The following is a 20,750-nucleotide window of genomic DNA, read 5'->3' on the forward strand; positions in this document are numbered from 1 at the left end:
GGCTTGGGAGGATTGATGGGGACCCGGTGTTGAGAGAAACGATGATATGGGCTACGTGGGAGTACGTGAGCTCAGTTGGAGGTGGGCAACAGGGGATGGTGGGTTTATGCGCGATTTATGGATGTGGAAAACTTGTTGTGCACCATCGCCCGACCGCCACCTAGTACCACATGTGATGGGTACCCCATAATCCTACAAGCTTGAGATGAGGAAGTGTAGAAGGGTGAAACTTCCTGCTTTTATTCGTTGACCACAGAGTGGTACCTGGAGATATGTCGCGGGGGTCAGGAGACCTTGGGGACGTCAGGTGGGGTGCTATTGCCCAAAACCAAGCTTGACCAATCCCGACCCAACCCGGGCATAGTCAGTCAGTGAGAACCTGTGATGTACCTAAACAGGCGAGCTCCTGGCAGTCAACAGATAAAAGGAACAAAGACCACAAAGCAAGGAGGCTTGTGTGGTGGCTGGCCAGCTGTGAATCTTGTGTGATATATGGGCTATGGCCTCTGGTAATCGATTACCAAGGGTGGGTAATCGATTACAAGGCTTAAAAATGAAGACAGGAGGCCAAGATGGTCTCTGGTAATCAATTACCACGGGGTGTAATCGATTACCAGGCTTGAAAACGAGGTCAGGAAGCTATGAGGGCTTCTGGTAATCGATTACCAAGGGGGTGTAATCGATTAACAAGCTTAGAAATGAAGGCATCAGGTTGTGGAGGCCTCTGGTAATCGATTACCAGTCTGTGTAATCGATTACACAGAGGAATGGGTCACTGGTAATCGATTACCAGGTATGTGTAATCGATTACACAGTGCCTTTTTCAGGTTTTCATGTCCTGAAGCTATGTGATTCGAGTTTAGCCTCTGGTAATCGATTACCAAGGCTGTGTAATCGATTACCAGGGATGAAAAGCCTTGAGATACCCCTTTTACTTGCATGTAGTGGTCATGAGACGCATTGTGTTGCGGCGTAGTTAGATTCTCGTGAAAGAGTCTACCCCTTTCTTTTCTTTCTTGTAGATCGTGATGGCGGCGCAACTAATCCATGATCGAGTGGAGATGGAGTGCCTAGATGGAGTTTGGGAGACCCTCGAAGGCAACGCGAGGTGCCGATTTCGGGGCACGATCCGATTCACGGCTACTTCTTTGGTGCATCCAGATGAACCCGTGTGCACGCTTCAGCGTACTGTGGAGTGGATACTACCCACGCCTACACCATACTGTCTAGTGGAGCCAGTCCAAGTGATTGAGGTAACGTCGTCCAAGGAAGACCCTGAGGAGGATCTTGAGGAGCTACCTCTCGAGCTTGCTGGGGATGCTCTTGACTTTCTAGAGGGTGATGAGGGCCCACTCCCTGAGGTGGATTCTCCCGAGGAAGTCATGTCGGCATCTGAGGCAGACTCTACGGAGGATAGTGGCCCGAGAGAGATGGCGACCAGTGGAGGCTCTTCATCATAGTGGACAGTTCCATGGATTAGTTTTGTATACTTTTTGAGGGTGGGTGTATCTAGGACCGACTGTTAGGTTTACTCTTTTGTTTTTGTATGGGTAGACCTGTTGTATAGGAATTTGATGATTGTATACATGTGGCTGAAGCCACCACTGTGGACACCTTTGCTCTGGATGACACTATGTATTTTGTAAAACTCCCATATTTTGCACAGCTTTAAATGATGAATGTATTTATGATCAATCTTGTTATTTGAGAAGAAAGCATTAGTAACTTTATTTGTAAAAGAGTTTATCGACCGTATTTTATTCTTTTATTTTCACGTGACGACCTAAAGTAATGGCTGGTACATTCTTCCTTTTGAAACAGCAAATTAGTTTAGAGATTATGAGCGGTAAGAAAGAAATGACTCCGAATAGAGTTGTGAACTGGCCATTCAGGACTCTATAGTGAGGATTTTCCTTCTAAACCTAGTTGTGGTGAAAAGAGAAAGAAATGAAAAAGAAAAAGAAGAAAAAAAATTTACCATGGTTTTTGGTTATTTAAATCATTACTATCAAACCAGTCATTAATTTAGGGATGCCACACCTAGGCTTTCTTTACCATTGTTTAGGACAAAACATTTACATCCAAAAACATGTAAATGAGCAATGTTTGGTTTTCTATTGTTAAAAAGTTCATATGGGGTTTTCTTAAGAATGGGTCTTATTAAGGCTCTATTCATAATATAACACGCGGTGTTTACTGCTTCAGCCCAAAAATATTTTGGAAGAGGTGTGTCATTTAAAAGAGTTCTAGCAATTTCTTCTAGAGCTCTATTTTTCCTTTCTACTACTACATTTTGTTGGGGTGTCCTAGGTGCAGAAAAGTTGTGTTCTATGCCATATTCATCACAAAACATTTCAAAATCATTGTTTTCAAATTCACTTCCATGATTATTTCTGATGGAGATAATTTTGAGATTCTTTTTGTTTTGAATGACTTTGGCAAGTCTTCTAAATGCATGAAATGCATCATTTTTATGAGTAAGAAATAAAGTCCAAGTATACCTAGAATAGTCATCAACAATTACTAATGCATAGTAACTTCCACCAAAACTCATAACCCTAGATGGTCCAAACAAATCCATGTGTAATAATTGCAATGGTTGAGTGGTGGAAACAACATTTTTAGATTTAAAAGATACTTTTGTTTGTTTACCTTTTTGGCATGCATCACATAACTTATCTTTTTCAAATTTTAATTTAGGTAAACCAATAACTAGATCTTTTGAAATTAATCTATTTAGATGATCCATGTTAATATGAGCAATTCTCTTATGCCATAACCATGGATCACAATCTTTACTTATAAAGCATCTATCATTTTCAGATTTTTGTTTTAAATCAATCATGTAGACATTATTTTCTCTGAAACCTATATGTTCAATATTTTTATCATGCTCATGCTTAATAACACATTTTTCAGAATCAAAAGATACTTTATATCCTCTATCACATAATTGACTAACACTTAATAGACTATGCTTCAAACCTTCTACAAGTAAAACATTTTCAATAGGAGTAGAAGAACTCGTACCTATTTTACCAACTCCAATAATTTTGCCTTTGTTGTTGTCGCCATATGTAACATGTCCACTTTTCTTGGGGGAAATGGTTGTGAATTTGGATACATCTCCCGTCATGTGTTTGCAACATCCACTGTCGATGTACCACTTCTTCCTTACAGATTCTTCTTCATTGTTATCATGAGATTTTGTCATAAGACAAAAGTTGACTTGGTCTTCATCATAATCATGGAATAAGTTGTTCCTGAAAATACCTTTGAAAGACAAAGAATCTAAAAAGGCCATTAATCTTGAAGTGGTTAAACTTTCTACAAGAAACCTGCTCTGATACCACTTGTTGGATCGAGTGGCCTCAGAATAATTAAGAAGGGGAGATTGAATTAATTATTCCTAAACCTTTACTAATTAAAAATTTATTCTTCTAAGGCTTTTACTATATTGTTAAGTAAATGAAGAATAGAAAAGAAAATTAACCAAAAGTAAAAGCGGAAATTAAAAGAGTAGGGAAGAAGGAGACAAACACACAAGAGATTTTATACTGGTTCGGCAACAACCCGTGCCTACATCCAGTCCCCAAGCGACCTGCGATCCTTGAGATTTCTTTTCAACCTTGTAAAATCCTTTACAAGCAAAGATCCACAAGGGATGTACCCTCCCTTGTTCTCTTTGAACAACCTAGTGGATGTACCCTCCACTAGAATTGATCCACAAGAGATGTACCCTCTCCTGTTCTCAGTCAACAACCCAAGTAGATGTACCCTCTAATGTGTTAAGACAAAGTTCTCAGGCGGTTAAACCTTTGAAACTTTGTGAATGGGGATACAAAAGAATTCTCAGGCGGTTAGTCCCTTGAAATCTTTTGTATATGGGAAAGGAAAGAATCAAAAGAATTCTCAGACTGTGTCGTTTTGAATTCTTTGACAAGGGAGAAGGGAGACACAAAAGAATTCAGGCGGTTAGTCCTTTGTTCTTTTGGAAAAGGGAGAAGAGAGACACGAAAAGAATTCAGGCGGTTAGTCCTTGGCGAATTCTTTTTGGCAAAGGGAGAAGGGAATGAAAAAGATGAATAGCACAGTTTTCAAGGTTTGAAAAACTTTGAAAAGCTTTTGGCAAAAGGAAGAAGAAGAAGTTCAAAGAGACTCAGAAATCAATTGGCAAAAGTTTTTTTTTTCTAAAGAATGAATTGAAAAGATGCATTGAAAAGAAAATCAAAGCCTTGCTTTTATAGACTCTTCATGTCTGGTCAAGAGAACCATTAGAAGAGTTATAGGAAAAGCTATAACTTTTAGAAAAACTTGAAAACTATTGGAAGAGTTACATCTTTTGATTTTGTTCAGAAACTATCACTGGTAATCGATTACCAAATCAGTGTAATCGATTACACAAAGCTTTTTTGTGAAAGGATGTGACTCTTCACAATTAAATTTGAATTTCAACGTTCAAACACACTGGTAATCAATTACCAAATCATTGTAATCAATTACAACATTTTGAAATCAATTGGAACGTTGTAAATTCAGTTGAAAGCTTTTTGAAAACCATTTTGCTTCTGGTAATCGATTACAATTATCTGGTAATCGATTACCAGAGAGTAAAAACTCTTTGGTAAAAGGTTTTGAGAAAAAATTCATGTGCTACTCAGTTTTTGAAAAAAACTTTTTAATATTTATCGTGATTGAGTCTTCTCTTGATTTTTGAATCTTGAGTCTTGAATCTTGATCTTGATTCTTGGAACTTGATTCTTGATTCTTGATTCTTGATTCTTGAAATCAAATTTCCTTTTGAACCTTGAAGTGTTATTGATTCAATCTTGAACTCATTCTTTGATTCTTGAGATCATCATCTTTGTTATCATGAAGTGTTCTTGACTTTTGAGCTTTTTGTCATCATCTTTGTTATCATCAAAACTCTTTGAATCAATCTTGATTCATCATGAAGCTTGCTTCTACAGCTGAACCGTAGCTAAAATTCACTAATCATAATTAGTGAAATTTTGGCTCCAAAATTTGGCTTCACAAATTCAATTTCAAATTCAAGTGAAATCTGAATAGAAATTCAAATTTCCCCCCAATTTTGTGTGACACTTAGGCTATAAATAGAGGCCATGTGTGTGCATTTTTTAAACTTTGATCATTTGAGAAATTACACTTCAAAGTTCAGACCTCATTTGAGGCACAAAATTTCGTGTCCTTTCTCTCCCTCTCCCTCCACTCATCTTCTCCTACCTTCAAGCTCTTATCCATGGCTTCTTATGTTGGTGAGCTTCTTCTTGACTCATCTTCTGCTTGAAGTGGCGTCTCCAATCATCTTTCTCCTTCTCCATTCCGTTGCCATTAAACTTCAAGAAGCAAAGGACTCCATTGATGAAGAAGATCTAAGGCCTACAAGCTCCATAAGGAGTTACATCAGATAATCAAGCCATAGTTATAAAAATCAGACTAGTTCAATCGAGATTTGGTGCCCTGAAGGGTCTAGATAAGTCGTAGAACCCAACCGAGTTTGGTCAACCCTGGTGACTTGAACCTAGTTGCCTAGTTGAGAAGTTCTTTTTGTTTATTTTTTTTATTTTTTACAGTTCCCAGGCCATGTTAAATTGTTAATAGTTGATTATTGAATAATATATAATATGCTCTTATAATATTTTTTTATCTTGATAAAAATATATAATAACTAATTATTATCATATTGACTGTGATATGATTCAATATTTACATGTTTTATATATCTTCAACAGACTTGCTTATGATCATTCCATAACTTTGGTATTTAGTCCTGAAAAATAAGAGTTTCCTTAATAATTTAAAGATAAATACCCAACAAAATATATAGTAGTAATTTATAGTAATAAACGACTATATAATATTTTATAGTTTAATCATGACAACAAATTTAACTTTGAAATATAAAATATGGATTGATCATATTATGTTAGGTCTATTATATATACTCATTCTGGATTCATATATAAGCAAAAATAACTACTTTTATACTATTTAAGAAAGTTAGTTGAAGTAATTTAATTTTACTAATCTCAAGAAAAAAGTAAGGTTATTCCTAAAATGTTCGTCATTGAAACTTGATATTATGAATAAAGTAGAGTCCTTGAAAATATAATTGCAATTAAATGAAGGGTGTTTTTGGAATAATATCATTTAATAAGGGTGAAATTAGTTAGATATGTATTAAAGTTAAATCAAAGGTACAAAGCTAACTTTTTTTTCCATATATATAAGTACAAAGTGAGTATTTTTATTTTTTTTAATATATATCAGATAACTAGGTCAATAAGTGACCCACTAGTTCAACCTCTCACTCATTGATCCAATGCCTCGATTGGTTGATGACCCGACCATTTTTCATAGCATTGTATCAAACATAAAAATAAATTTAATTAATGCTTTGAAATATATAATTATAAAAATTTGGTATAAAATTTATTGTATTAAATGATATGGCTTAAATATAATTTTTGTCTCTGTATTTTTTTTAATCTGCAATTTTGGTCCTTTAATTTTAAAATGGAGACATTTGATCTCCTATTATAGAAAATTTGCAAATTTGGTCTTCTTATTTTAAAATAGAGACATTTAGTCCTCCTATTTTAGAAAATTCATAATTTTAGTCCCAATTTTTTTTTTTGGATTTACAAGTTATCCCTAGTCAAATGTCAATGACTAATATCTCGAGGTACTAAAATCCATTTAAGGAGTTAACCTCTCCCAACATATATTTTTCCATATGCACGAGTTAGGGATCGAATCCCAACATTTGTTCTCTCTATTTTAAAATAAAAACATTTGGTACTCCTATTTTTTTTATCTAACCGAACCCTATATCTAACATATTTATTGAAGGTATCATCAAGAAAATGATTTAATTAATTAAAATATAAGAAATAAAATAAATAAAACATTTGCAAAATTGAAGATTTGAATAAAATTGCAAGTTTCCTAAAATTGGAAATCAAATATCCTTATTTTAAAATGGGAGGATCAATATTATGAATATTCTAGTATAAAGAGACCGAATGTCTATATTTTAAAATGTAGAGGCCAAAATAACATATAAAACAAAATAAAGGAAAAAAAAATTATATTTAAGCCAAACAAGAGACCATTATTGCCTGTTTCCCATCTTTATATAAACAAACAAACTTACGATAATATAATCTAGGTAAATATTTTGGGTGTCAAAAACAATTTGGGAAAGGTAATTATTTGAATAATTTTTTTATGATTATTATGATAATATAATCTCAAAGTAACATGCTTATTATTAGTATATTTTGAGTGGAAGTAATTCAATCATCTTAAAAAGTCCCAAGTTTAAAACTTATTAATGAAAACAAAAAAAAAACAATTGGGAAGGAAACTCACAAAAAATGTTTATACATATAAATAAAAAGTAACATACTTATTTAAAATTAATTATTTAATTTTTCAATATATAATACAATAATGCACAAGCTCAAATCAATGGTATAGTACTCTCCGGTTTCATATTATTTGACATTTAGGTTTTTGACATTTAGGTAAATTTTTAACATGTTATTTTTCTCTCTAATTAATTACTCATTTTCTTTTACTATACACACTCCTGATTCATGTATAATAAATTTGTTGATTTTCTCTTACTTTTTTTGAGTTTGAGTTTTTAAAAAATTATTTTAAAAATTATAGTTATTATAATTTGTAGTTATTATAAAACTTTTACACAATGCATAAAAGTAAAACTCATTCTAAAAATAAATAATATTTTTATAGAAACTAAAATAAAAAATCATAATATTTTTGGAAATAAAAAATATATATTTAATTCAAACCATTTTTAATTATGAATTTTGGGAATTTAATTTTGAATAAGGGGAACAAAATAAGAGGCGAGAGGGACATGTCAGTGGTACAGAGCAGTATATATGCAGAGACAACATTATTTGACTCTTGTGGCTGTGTATTGTGCAACAGTCCCTCAGAACTCGGCAGCTAGAAAGATTGAAGCATTGCACAACACAGATAAAGGTGATGACCTCATTATTTCTCCATTGCTCACAAATCATCACACCCCTCGTCACAACTTATGACCATCTTATGCTATTTCCTCTCAATTTCATCTTGGCACACTCATTTCATCATTTTTCATTTGGGTCCGATAAAATGGTGTAAAAATTGAACCTTTATTTTTTAATTTGTTTGCCTCTCTCTCTCTCTCTCTCTCTCTCTCTCTCTCTCTAGAATTTTGGCTTTTGAGTTTCTCTCTCTCTTTGATATTGTATCATCTGTCAGATATTAATGGGCACTGCAGATTCCTGTGGTTTGCAACTTGGGTTGGGGCTTTTTCAACCCCAGCTGTCCCTATTTGTAGCAAAGCAGTTGTTGGGATGGGACCAAATTGACCCATCATGAACCTCTCTGTGGTTTTTCAAGACAACCATCAATGTCATTTATGATTTGTGTGTGAGTTCTACCCTTGAAATTTTCACCAAATATTAGGGTTTTAACTTAAACCTGAATTTATTATCTGTGTGTTTGTGTTTTTTACTCTTTAGGTTGTCTTTTTCAGATTGAATGGGAATTTTATTTTATTTTATTTTTATTTTAATTAGGTTGAAATTAAGTTAGTTCCAAATGCAGTTTTATGAAATGTCTTCTATGGTTTTTGTTTTTGTGTATTTTGGAAAATTTTTGGTGGGTGAATTTCTCTTTTACTGTCCCACTCAGAATTAGGTTTTACTTGACTGTGAACGTAATATGTTAGGTGGCGTTAAAGAAATCTTTTTATTGTTGGTTGGTTAATGTGTCAGAAGCTTGACAGTGCGTGTGACTTTGTGCATCCATTATTTCTTTTTGTTTTTTCTTCTCTTGTTTTTTATTGATGAAATTTTGCATCCAGTGTTTTAAGATGGAGATCAGTTGTTAATTGAATTGAGTTCTTATAATACCGTTTTCATACACCTACTGAATGGATTCTACAGTTGAGTAATTCATTGGATGTTAATGAGGTTGGTTTTCTTGCATCTGTTAAGTTGTTATATAAAAACTGTTGAGATTAAGAATATTTAATGGATTTTGTATTTGAGTACAAGTTGGCTTTATTAACTTCCAATCTCGGAAAAAGACTTTGAACCAAATTGTTAATCACTGTGTATATTCTTACACCCTTTTTTACTTTATGAGATTTTAATTTTTAACCTTACTAGTTTCACTGATTCTGAGGCCTTGATGCCTAGTTAGTTACTATGAATTACTGTCTGTTCCATGGCATGGATAGAAAACAGAATATGATGCTGAGTGTGTTCAGTGAAAATGAGTTCTACAGTGGCTATACTTATGGGTGAAGGTTTTGTGGGCCTGTGCTGTTAAAACTGTTGTTATCAGTAGGGCTATGGTAAGCTGAAGTTTGTTTTTTATTGAATGGGAAATAGCTATGTTGAATGCCCTTAGCTTTCCCTTGTAGTCTTATCTATTCTTTCTTCTTTGTTTGTTTCTGAAAGGTCTCTTTCTCAATCTGAAATCCTAGCCGGTGATTACATTGATTTCATGGACTGGCCTTCAAATTAATTTCTAGTTCCCTTAAAGTCTCATGTATTGCATCCATGATTTTATGGTTGTCAGACTGAGATATTTTTTCATGTTCTAACTGGACTTTTTTGCCTTTTCATTCATCAGCAAGTCAGAAATTCACAAGTGTCTGGTTTTCCGAATTTTGAAGTAAATCACCTTTGAAATTTCACATACCTCATAAGATTTTTGGGATTCCATTGGTATTGAACTCTGTTCAGCTTCCTGCCATTTTCTGCACACCAGGCTTCACCTTGTAGTCCAACACATCTGCTCCCTAAGTTTATAGCATGTCAGCAAGGTTGATATTTGTGGTACGCACTATAGAACAACGCAGAGTTTGTGGTATATAAGATGGCATTAACCTAGATTTAGAGCAGTTAGGTAGAAACCTTTCCTCTTCTAATAAAACTCTGTAGTTGCTTCAAACAAGACTAGATGACTGTGGATGAAGTGGATAGTAGCTCTGAGTGGAGCAGAGAGCAGGATAAAGCATTTGAAAATGCGTTGGCAACTCATCTGGAGGATGCTTCAGATCGATGGGAGAAGATTGTGGCTGACGTGCCGGGGAAGACTATAGAAGAAATCAAACAGCATTATGAGCTCTTGGTTGAAGATATTAACCAGATCGAATCCGGTTGTGTGCCTCTTCCGTCTTATAATTCTTCTTCAGAGGGCTCAACAAGCCATGCTAGTGATGAAGGAGCTGGCAAGAAGGGCAGCGGTCCTGGACATTATAGCAGTGAGTCTAATCATGGAACTAAGGCTTCAAGATCAGATCAGGAACGACGAAAGGGGATTGCTTGGACTGAGGATGAACACAGGCAAGTTTAATATTGCTTATATATTTTGAAAAAACCTGTATATGCTAGTAGAGGTTACATTTAAATGGTTATTCTTTAAATCTCAGGTTTATGATGCTTAAACATTTTTGTGTGTGGATAGTTCTAGTTGTATCTAGTTGTGGACTCTGTATCCTATCCTATGCATTTTGAAGTCTGAACATCATGATATATTCTGAGTCTATACACCTCAAAAAATTTGTTTGCAGCTTTTCGTAAATCTCTCTCTCTCTTTTTTGTCATTTATCTGTACTAGTTAATAAGATGGCATTGCATCCAATACTCCTTAAACTGGTAACAGTTTTAGGTGAGGATGAAGTGATAAAAACCAGAGGAGGAGAAAAGGGAATCTCGATGTTGAACTGAGTTTTGATTCAGTTTTGCACTCTGCTAGTTCCATCTCAACAGGCATTATGATTATTAACAATTATTTCCTATGTTATCAAGATCGAGAAACTACTTAGCAACAAGAGGAGGGTTGCAAGATTGTAAAATGTAGGATTGTAAGATCTTACCCAAATTGTAAAATTACACTAATAAACACAGAGAGAGAGAGAGAGAGAGAGAGAGAGAGAAACCCCTCTATAAATAACAACATTAAGTCAAACATAAAACTGGAATTTCCTAACCATAACATTCAAAACAACTCATAATTAGTCGCATATATAACCACCAGCCCCTGCCCCACTATCAACTTGCCCAGCAGAAGCCTTTTTTCAGTGATTACTAAACAAAGACAACACCAAAACAAACTTGGAAGCATACCAGATTTTGGCCTAGCTGACCAAAGCACTAAACTGGCACCAGAGATGGGGAAGCTGTGTGAGGATGCCCATTGAATCAGCAAGACAGCAAAAGAGAGGGTTGAGACTCAAGAGATATCAGAAGGATGGTTCAAGACAGCAAGGTCAATGTGTGTGAGCGATGGCGTAGATGAATGGTGGTGCAGAACTAGATGTGAATGAGATGCTGTGACCTGTGAAGGGCTTGGGCACATATGCAAAAGGCATGAATGAGAGATGGGATCTGTTTTGTTAAGCAAAAGCCACTATTTAGGGAACCAAAATGGGTTAAAATCCTTGTTTATGTGAACCAGGTTACACAATCCGGCCCCAAAATCTCTAATTTGAGGATTGACAAACTCACACAATCTCATGATCTCACGTTCGGGACAGGGCATCAGGATTGCAAGATCGTGTGATCTTACCATCTAGATCCTGATTTTAACAGCATTGGTTATTTCCTTTGATGTGGTCTCTTGTTGTATCATTGTCTATATTTGTAATATGTTGCTGCAATACTTCATGACAGGCCATTTTCCATATTTGTATCAGTTATCGTAGCGATAATTTAGAGTAGTTATGCCTCAAACGTGTCTGTTCTGTTGTCTGCATTGTGTTATGTTAAATTCTTAATAGCAAGCCTTTCAATTTCCGACTATGCTATTCTTTTCTTTTTCTATTCTACACTTTCCTTTACCAGGACACAGAACCTAAACTGCTGAATGAGAGAGTATAATTATTTTAATCTTCAGTGCAACATCTTTGAAGACATAAACCTATAAAAGTGAAAACTTATAATTTGAATTTAAGGATGTTCCATGAAAGTAGTTCTTTACTGCTGCACTGATTTATGCTATTTGGTTCTTATTTCCTTCTTGATGTATACTCTGTACTTATCTTCGTTGGATGACATAAATCATATGTTTGGATCATGCCAATTTGTTGGGCTTATAACAGTTTGTCTTTTATCATAGCTTCAAGAAATTATTGTTTCATCTAGCAAGAAGCTTACATGTTACATCTTTTACAGAAATGCTCCTACAATCTTCCATTTAACAATTGTAGTCTAGATTTAACATTAATCTTATGGTCCTATCAACAGCTAATTAACTACATTAGAGCATAAGCGGGTATGAGATCTTAAAACTGTAAAAGGATTTGACACTTATGCCCTTGTTTTGTCAAACTTCAACTGTGAGTAGTATCCTGCATCTGTAGATGGCAATGAGCAGTATACGCAGATTAGGGTTCTGTTAGGCAATGGGGAAAGATAGCTTAGGACTCAGTTGATCTATGGCTTGCAAAGTGTATTATGTTGGGATTTTATTTGATTTTGTTCATACTAGACTGGACCATTTTTTCGTAGTACCTTTTCATAATTAAGTGCTCAAGTTACAGTTGTGTATCATTAGTTTATATTTGTGGGCATGATTTTGAGATGTGTACTAGAAAGAATAGATTGACCATGAGAAGAAACATTTAGGTGGCCAGTTAAACCTTAAATAAATTGGGTTGAGTTGCAGGCTGATAGAAATTGGATAATAATGACTGAATTTTATAGAAACACTCTACAGGAATTATTCTTTCCAAAACAGAGACAGAATTACAACAATTAGAATCAGAATATTCACTCAAACAAGCCAAGATTTCGAGAACTTGGTTCTCTCCCTCCCAAGGTCTAAACCACACATCTTCAGGATAACCAGAATATGATTCTGTTTTTCCTTCTTATTCTACACATACCCATAACTGCCTAATTAAAATAACTGTTCCTAATAAACTGGTCCTAATAATAGTAACTGCTGTCCTATTAAAACTAACTGCTAACTATTCCTAATAAACTGCTCCTAATAATAGTAACTGCTGTCCTATTAAAACTAACTGCTATTGACAGCACATAACAATTATTTTGCCCCCCTTCTCTTATAAACATTCTTTTTAAGAGGTCTAACACAGGCTTCTCTGAAATAGAAAAAAATTGACTAATACGGTCCCTCAAGTCTTTCCTAAGACAATACATTTAAAAACAAAAAGGAATTTGGGCTACCTGGGATTATTAATATCACACAATAGTGGGTCAGATGGCCCTGGGCCGATACTGGAAAGCCATCAAAGAGCATTTTCTTGGTCATGACTGTAGTGGCAGAAATAGCAAGCAAAATTGTGGCAAATAGAACACTGCAGTGGCACTATGCCAATTGGAATCAAAACCCCCCTTTTGTCCCTGTTACACTGTCGATTTTGGGGGTAAAAATGAGGATTTTACTCCCTTCAATAAAGGCCATAAGGGAAAGCTAGGACTTCAGCTCTTCTCTAACCTTCCATCTTGAAGAGGGGGGGGGGGGGGGGGTATTGATAGATGGGGGAAAGGTGTATGTTAGCTGTCAGTTAGTTAGGATAACTAACTGTTAGATAGTTAGAACTAACTGTTAGTTAGTTAAGAAACTATAAATAGTGAATTAGAGGGAAGTTAGAATGGGGGAGTAGGAAGTGGAGGGTGGTGAGACCTCGAAACTCACTTTGTATTCTGTCTTGGGTGTTGGAAGCACCACCATAATAATACAATCTTTTCCTCTGTTTCTGGTCCTGTTCTATCAGTCACTCAAACTACTGAGAAGCCTACTGTAATCATTCTTGATCTGTTCCTAAGTCTGTTTCACGTTGGGTCTTGGGATTAGGGTTAAAATCATTCTTTCTTTCGATTTTGGTACTGGTTTCTATCATTGATGCAATGTAAATGAGACTGATGCTGGGATACTTGCATAGTCTTGGAGTGTATTTTGGGGCTCTTCTGGACTTTGAGATAAAAGATAAATCATATAGTGAAGGGCCCATTTCCGGATAAGGAGTTCTTCCTCAATCTTTAATTTAGCTTGGTGTTTGTGTTTTTTGTACTTGTTCACAAATTCATAGATCTTGATTTAAGCTTTTCTTTTATTGAGTGATATTGTGTATTTAATTGGTACATACTCATATTACTATTTTTTTTCTTTTTTATATTGCTAAATGTTTCATTGCTATAAAAGTATTAGACACATTTTGGATGTTTTTATACTTTTAAAGAAAAAGAAAAAAATGGTCAACAACCAACTCATCTTCTTAGATCAAGAATTTATGTGATTAATTAACTCATTCTTGTGTGCTAGAGAAATCGAATCCAATCGGATACTTCATTATTAGTTTTTTTGTAGATTTTCTCAAGGTAAGAAAATATTACACAGGTAATAGGGATATCCTAACCTAAGATTTCTTAATAGGTAGAATGCAAAACTATTTCCCTTGAGCCAAAATTGTTGATAGAGTTTGTGTCTGGTAGAATGCTTTTGAAATAAAGATCTTCTAGTGAGCTTCAGCAGTGTTGGTCACTTTACTTCCCGTGTGCATGGCAATTATTTGTCTGTTCCTATAATTATGGCACTGTTTTGCTCCTTGGTTCATGCCATATTGAACAGAGCTTATATGAATGACAAAATAAGATTTATGCTTTATCATTTAATGGATTGGATGGGACTGGGACAAAGGAGAAAGGAGTAGAAACAATAAAATATTTTTAAAACCATGATTATGAAAAGACAACTGTATTTTATGTCTGGGCACCAGCAAGTAATTATTAAGTCAACCAAGAAAAATGAGCATAAGAATTCCTGATTTTGTTGCTGATACAATTACTGGGTTAGAATAACAATGATTGGTATTGACATTGGAAACAAATTTGCAAGATTCTTATGGAGTTTTTTTCACATCACTGAGATCAAACTGGCTTTGTCATATCACCATAAACAATCTATTGAGTGTAAATTTTTGGTCCTTGTTGCATGTTTCTATTTTCCAGTCAGGATGTGGTGTATCTCTTCTAGGTACCTTTTAGGGCATGACCTTTTTTAGCTGATATGGTCTTTCTATCCAATGCTCCATTCTGCACGTGTGACTATATAAATGTGCATTCATGTTTGGGAGATGCCATACTTGTATGTGTTTGATTTATTATCATGTTGGAAACTGAATACAATAAACAATAAATTCTTGGTATTATTGGGTAGCTATGCCATGGTGTTTGTCATCTTCATCTGCTTGTTTTTAGCTTATTGCTTTGTTATTTTAACTCTTTGGGAGGTGAAATTATATAATGTTATTTCTAAAAATCTTCCATCATTCTTTTAGATTCCTTCTGATCTGAGATAGTTCAGCCCTGCCTGATGTGGGAAGGTCTTTTGGTTTATCATTGAGATGCTTTTGTCATTTGGTGAATCTTTTGTCTATTGAATGGCTAAGCTCTTCAAGTGCATGTATCAAATGCACACTTGTGTTAGTAGGATTTGAGGGACGAGGGCTTGCTAAACATATTGTATTTTGTTAAAATAGGAGAAACTGAGAGATGTTTGTGTGAAAACCATGTGTCAGAGTACACAGCGGATGCTTTATTATATAGTGGTCATTACAATAAATAATGATGATGAGACGATATTTAGTTTCCTTTAAATCAGGTATGTTTCCTATAAATCAGATCCTAATAAATCTATACATTAAATATTTCTGATTCTCAACATATTTAATTGGAATATTGAAAATTTATGATTTTGGATCTAATTTGGGTAAAAGGAAGATAGTTTGATTGCTCCAGTTTCAAATTTGTTTGTCAGTGTTCAAAGATGTAGCTTCCATGTTGCGTTTTATTTTCTTCTTATTAACTCTTCTTTCCTTTGTTTTTGATTAAAGTTGTGTTGTAAGTCATGGTTTATTTCCTTGTACTTTTTGAAATCAAGGATACATCTTGTGAGCAGGGTTTGTGTTAAAGATTTTTTACGTGTATCAAGTCTTTCTTTCCATGATATTTTTTCCTTTTAGTTTTGATGGTTAAACTTTAAACTGTTAAAGTCAAAGAATAGTAAATTCATATGTTTGTCAGGATAAAGGACTAGCATGCTAACAAATTTTGCAACATTATCCACAAGCAAGTAATTCTATTCAAGCTGGTTTTATATTCAAGGATTAGGGTGATGCTTAGACCTTGTCCTATTTATTTTCTGTTTAAGAAAAAGCAGGATTACTTTTTGTGTGTTTTAAGGACAGTCTGGGGCATAGGGGAGGTCCCATCATTGGGGTGAGACCTATGAGATCCTCCACAAGGAGGCCCAAGGGAGGGGGAAAGGGGGTTGGAGTATCTGCATCAGGATTGAACCTCTGAGTACATCAGAAACACCATATGCCACTCCACTAAGCCAAAGGCTCTTTTGGTAGTGAAGTCAATGTTTATCCCTTTTTTGTTGTCCAGTTTATGTTTAGGGTTTCAAGATCCGTTATAACACACTGACAAATGTCGTAAGTTCATGTTTCTCAGTGTACTATGTATAACCTGAGTCTCACATTGGACTTTCTGTGCCAGCTCTTTTGCAACCCTAGGTAACTTCTGTTCCACAGCTGTGGTTGGTAAGAAATTGTGCTTATGTTGATCCTATAGTGAATGAAGTTACAGACCTTGTAAAATAAAATCCTTTATAGGTTAAATTTTGGGTTAATTGTACTTATGAACCTTAAGAGTGGCTAATTCATGGAAATTGCCTTAATTATTTCTCTGTTTTTTTTGGCACATTTCCTTAAGACCCCATTGTTTGTTTTGGATTTTACTATAAATGTAGCACATAAGCAAAATAGATTTTCTTTTAACTTCAAATAAGATCTGATAGAGATGGTCTTGGTGCTATTTCAAGCCTTACATGCTTTAAGTTTGTATTGGACAAGCATTTGTTTGTTGTATAAACAATTTTGTTATTGTTAAATCCAAGATTAGGATACTATTATATATCTCCGGAGAAAAGTAGTACAAGATTCTTAAATGAACTGTTCTGCTGCTGCTGCCGCTGCTGCCATTACATTTCTGGTTCTTTAAAAGCCACATGTGTGATAATATTTGGTCATATTGGTAGCAGCTAAATCACAAATCTGATTGCTGTCATCATTTTGCTTTTGTGTAAGTATATTTGATATTAGGCCTACATTTGTGTCTATAGTTTAATTTTGTTATTCACAATTGCTTGAGTTCTATAAGATTCTGACTTTGACATATAAAATTGTTCGAAAAGGGAATCTAGGATTCCAGAGTTGGGACTTATTCCTTAGATTCTTCTGATTACTTAGGGTTAAAAAAACTGACAATTTTCCTTTCTTTTGCTGGCTTTGAGCATCTGATTTTTCCAAAGTATGCTAAAAAGTTTTGGTCACTTAATTTTAGTTGGTGTTTTAAGTCACTTAAAGTTATCCTTCTTGTGCTCATTAAATTGTTAATGAGGTTGCTATCATTCTTTTGAGGTTTCAATCTAATGCCAGAAAAAGAAAGATCCACTGAAATCTCCCTTCACAAAGATCAAAGCAATCTTATTTTTTTTTAAGTAGAACGATTATGTTATGACTTATGATGTGTTTTTATATTGTTGTAGCTAAGTTCACTACTAGGCATGGAACTTTAATTATTACTCCAGGCACTATCCGTTGATTGTCCTCAAACTCAGCCTCTGTTTCCCTTTTATTGCCTTATTTAAATCTATAGAGCAAGTTGCGTTTATTTCTCATTAAATTCTCAAATCAAACAATGACTTGGGGATGTTTTTCTAACATTAAATTAGACTCCATTAAGGATACGCTGTGCAATTTTAGAAAAGTATCCTTATGTCACAATTTGATTCAAGAACTTAGGCAATAATATAATAAACTTGATATAAGTTTTTGTCAGCATGTGTGTATTTTGTGTCTTATTATTGTGATGTATTGTTTTTATTGTATTGTAGCTAAGCTCTTGAGTAGGTTTGGAACTTTGGTTATTACTTATTAGTCCTGGCACTATCTCTTTATTCTCTTTCAACTTAGCTTCTGTTTCCCGTTTCTTGCTGGTTGCCTTATGTCAAATCTAAAGCTTGTGGCACTCTTTCTGCACATTCTATATCCCTGCTTCATATGGCATACTTATAGACTTTTAAAATGGTCACATAGCAAAATCTCTCTGTTCATCCAGCAAGTATGTTCTGAATTGTTTATCACAATTCAATGATATATTCTTACCCCTTTCAAATTTATGCCTGACATATCATTCCTCTCTATTCCTCAAAATAATTCCACATGTGAATGTGCTAACCCAGTTTCTCTACACTAGCCAGGGAATGAACTGCTGACTAAGTTTCCTTCCTGCCAAGAACTATGTATTTTTTTTTATCTGATATTACCTGGAAAACGAAAACAAAAGAAAGAAATATGATCGGGAATTCCAGGGTGAAGCTGGAGATTGATAGGTAATCCCTATAGTTAGTTACATAGTGGAAAACTTAGATAGTTTGGGCCCCGTTTGGGGTGGTTTTTGATTTTTCGTTTTAAAATTTGTATAAACTAAAACTAGTTTTCAGTTTATAATTTGTAGTTTTGTTTCTAATTTTCAAAAATCTGTTTTGAATCTTCAGAAAAATAAAATGTTTATTAGAAAAAAATGTGACGCCGAGAGAAAAGAGAGAACGGAGAATGGTAAACTCATAATCAATGACAATGCAAAAGAGAGAACCAATAACAGATCTGACGGAGGCACGAGAGAAACCACGGTCCACGGTGTCAAGTTCGGTGGCGCCACTGGTGAGGAGCATGTTGAGCGGATTCGACTTGCTGGCGGGCACGAGTGCCTACTGCTGCCCCTCCTTGGCCGGCACGACGGTGTCGGGGATGTACAACTTCTTTCGAAGGGCCTTGCGGTGGGAACCACCTCTGTAGTCGCTGGAAGAGATGAGAGGATCGTGCAGGATCAAGGCGCTGCCGTACATGGTGGCGGCGGTCGCGGCAACGGTGTCTAGTTTTCTGAGAGAGATTGAGAGTCGTCAAGAGAGAGAGAGAGAGAGGGATGGGGGGAGGGGGAGAGAGAGAGTAGGTCCCTGTGGGGAAGGGGACTGAGATCTAAAACTAACAACCGAACTCAATAAATCAATTTTTATTGTTTTTTAAATAAGGGTAAAACTGTTTTGAAAACAAGTAAAAAACTAACTCGGTCTCAATTTTGCTGAATATGTTTTCGTTTTGAAAAGGCATTTGAAATTGAAAATCAGAAACTCAACCACGCCAAACGGGGCCTTAGTTAGTTGGAAGCAGAGATAATTAGAAAAACAAGGAATGTTGCCTATAAATAAGAAAAGGGGTCGAGAGGGAGATTTTATCTTGTGATTTGTGAGGGAATTCAGATTTTTGTGTTGTGGGAGAGTCCAGCAGGCCTCTCAAATGTCCTGCGAATCACTTGTACTCTCGTTAATAGAAGCTTTCCTTTCTTTCTGATTCAGTTCCAATCAGATTAATCCTGGAGTTTACATACTGTGCTGTCAGCGTGACATGAGGTTTTCTTCTGAAACCTAGAGCACTTACAATGGTGCTATGTGTTGCCTTGGATTACAAGTTTAGAACAGGACATTTGTAACATTTATCAAGTGAGGTTAAACAAGCAGCAAAGCTGTTACTACTGGTACCTCTACTATTCATAAGCTAGCTGCTGACTTTAATACATGCTGTGGACTGATGCTATATTGAATTTCTTCAGTACTGAGTTACAATCTGAGGATCAGTGATTACAACAGTGTGTGGATTTTACAGTTTTATTGGTACTGCTATTGAATGCTTCTCTTTTTTGGATATCAAATAGATGCATCCGTATGCTAAGCTTATTTCGTTTTAAAATTTCAAATTGGTTGAACAGGTTATTTCTTCTGGGCTTGGATAAGTATGGCAAAGGTGACTGGCGAAGCATATCAAGGAACTTTGTGGTGACAAGAACACCTACACAAGTAGCAAGCCATGCCCAAAAATACTTCATTCGTTTGAACTCCATGAACAAAGATAGAAGGCGATCCAGCATACATGATATCACCAGCGTTATCAATGGAGACATTTCAGCACCTCAAGGACCAATAACCGGTCAAACAAACGGTTCTGCTGGAAATTCTACTGCCAAAGCAGCCAAAACGGACACCCCGGCATCAACAGGGGTGCCAGGTGTTGGTATCTATGCTGCTCCAACCATTGGACAACCAATAGGAGGACCCTTAGTATCTGCTGTTGGCACCCCAGTGAACCTTCCTGCACCTGCACACATGGCATATGGAGTCCGAGCCCCGGTTCCCGGTGCAGTCGTACCTGGTGCACCAGTAAATATGGGCCCTATGACGTACCCTATGCCGCATACATCGGCTCCTCACAGGTGAAGTGCTGTTTAGAGGCCTAATGTACAAAAGAAACAAGAGATTAGTGGTGGCTTCTGCAGTGAATGGAATTCTTTTCTAGACAATTGCTTTTTGCTTATTATATGCAACAATGAGTTATGCATAATCAGTCATTTCAAATAAGCCATATGAGGAAGCAATTGAACATGGAATGTTTGACAGCCTTGACATAGGACAGCATAAGTACGGTTGTTTTGTAGACATTTGAATTGGCTATTGTTAAACCGTGCTACAGAGGAAGGTTCTATGGATTTTAAGTGTAAATTATTGTTTCACTCTTAGTTTTTGTAGGAAATAAACTCTTCACCTGTGAA

At 35.4% G+C, this 20,750-nt stretch overlaps 1 protein-coding gene across 3 annotated transcripts; it reads left to right on the forward strand.

The window, feature by feature from the left end:
* The first annotated feature begins 7,922 nt into the window (after window positions 1-7,922).
* On the forward strand, window positions 7,923-20,750 carry LOC100779792 (transcription factor SRM1). Of its 3 annotated transcripts, none has more exons than XM_003529190.5 (3): window positions 7,923-8,037; window positions 9,685-10,400; window positions 19,914-20,750. In XM_003529190.5, exons 2-3 carry the CDS (start codon window positions 10,015-10,017, stop codon window positions 20,416-20,418), a joined length of 891 nt encoding a protein of 296 aa, XP_003529238.1. In that variant the 5' UTR covers window positions 7,923-8,037; window positions 9,685-10,014; the 3' UTR covers window positions 20,419-20,750. The 3 variants fall into 3 exon arrangements, with proteins under 3 accessions (XP_003529238.1, XP_006583758.1, XP_025985077.1); XM_006583695.4 differs by lacking the exon at window positions 7,923-8,037 and adding an exon at window positions 8,068-8,472; XM_026129292.2 differs by lacking the exon at window positions 7,923-8,037 and adding an exon at window positions 8,070-9,403.

The sequence above is a fragment of the Glycine max genome, chromosome 7 (genome assembly GCF_000004515.6).
Source record: "Glycine max cultivar Williams 82 chromosome 7, Glycine_max_v4.0, whole genome shotgun sequence".
NCBI lineage: Eukaryota > Viridiplantae > Streptophyta > Magnoliopsida > Fabales > Fabaceae > Glycine > Glycine max.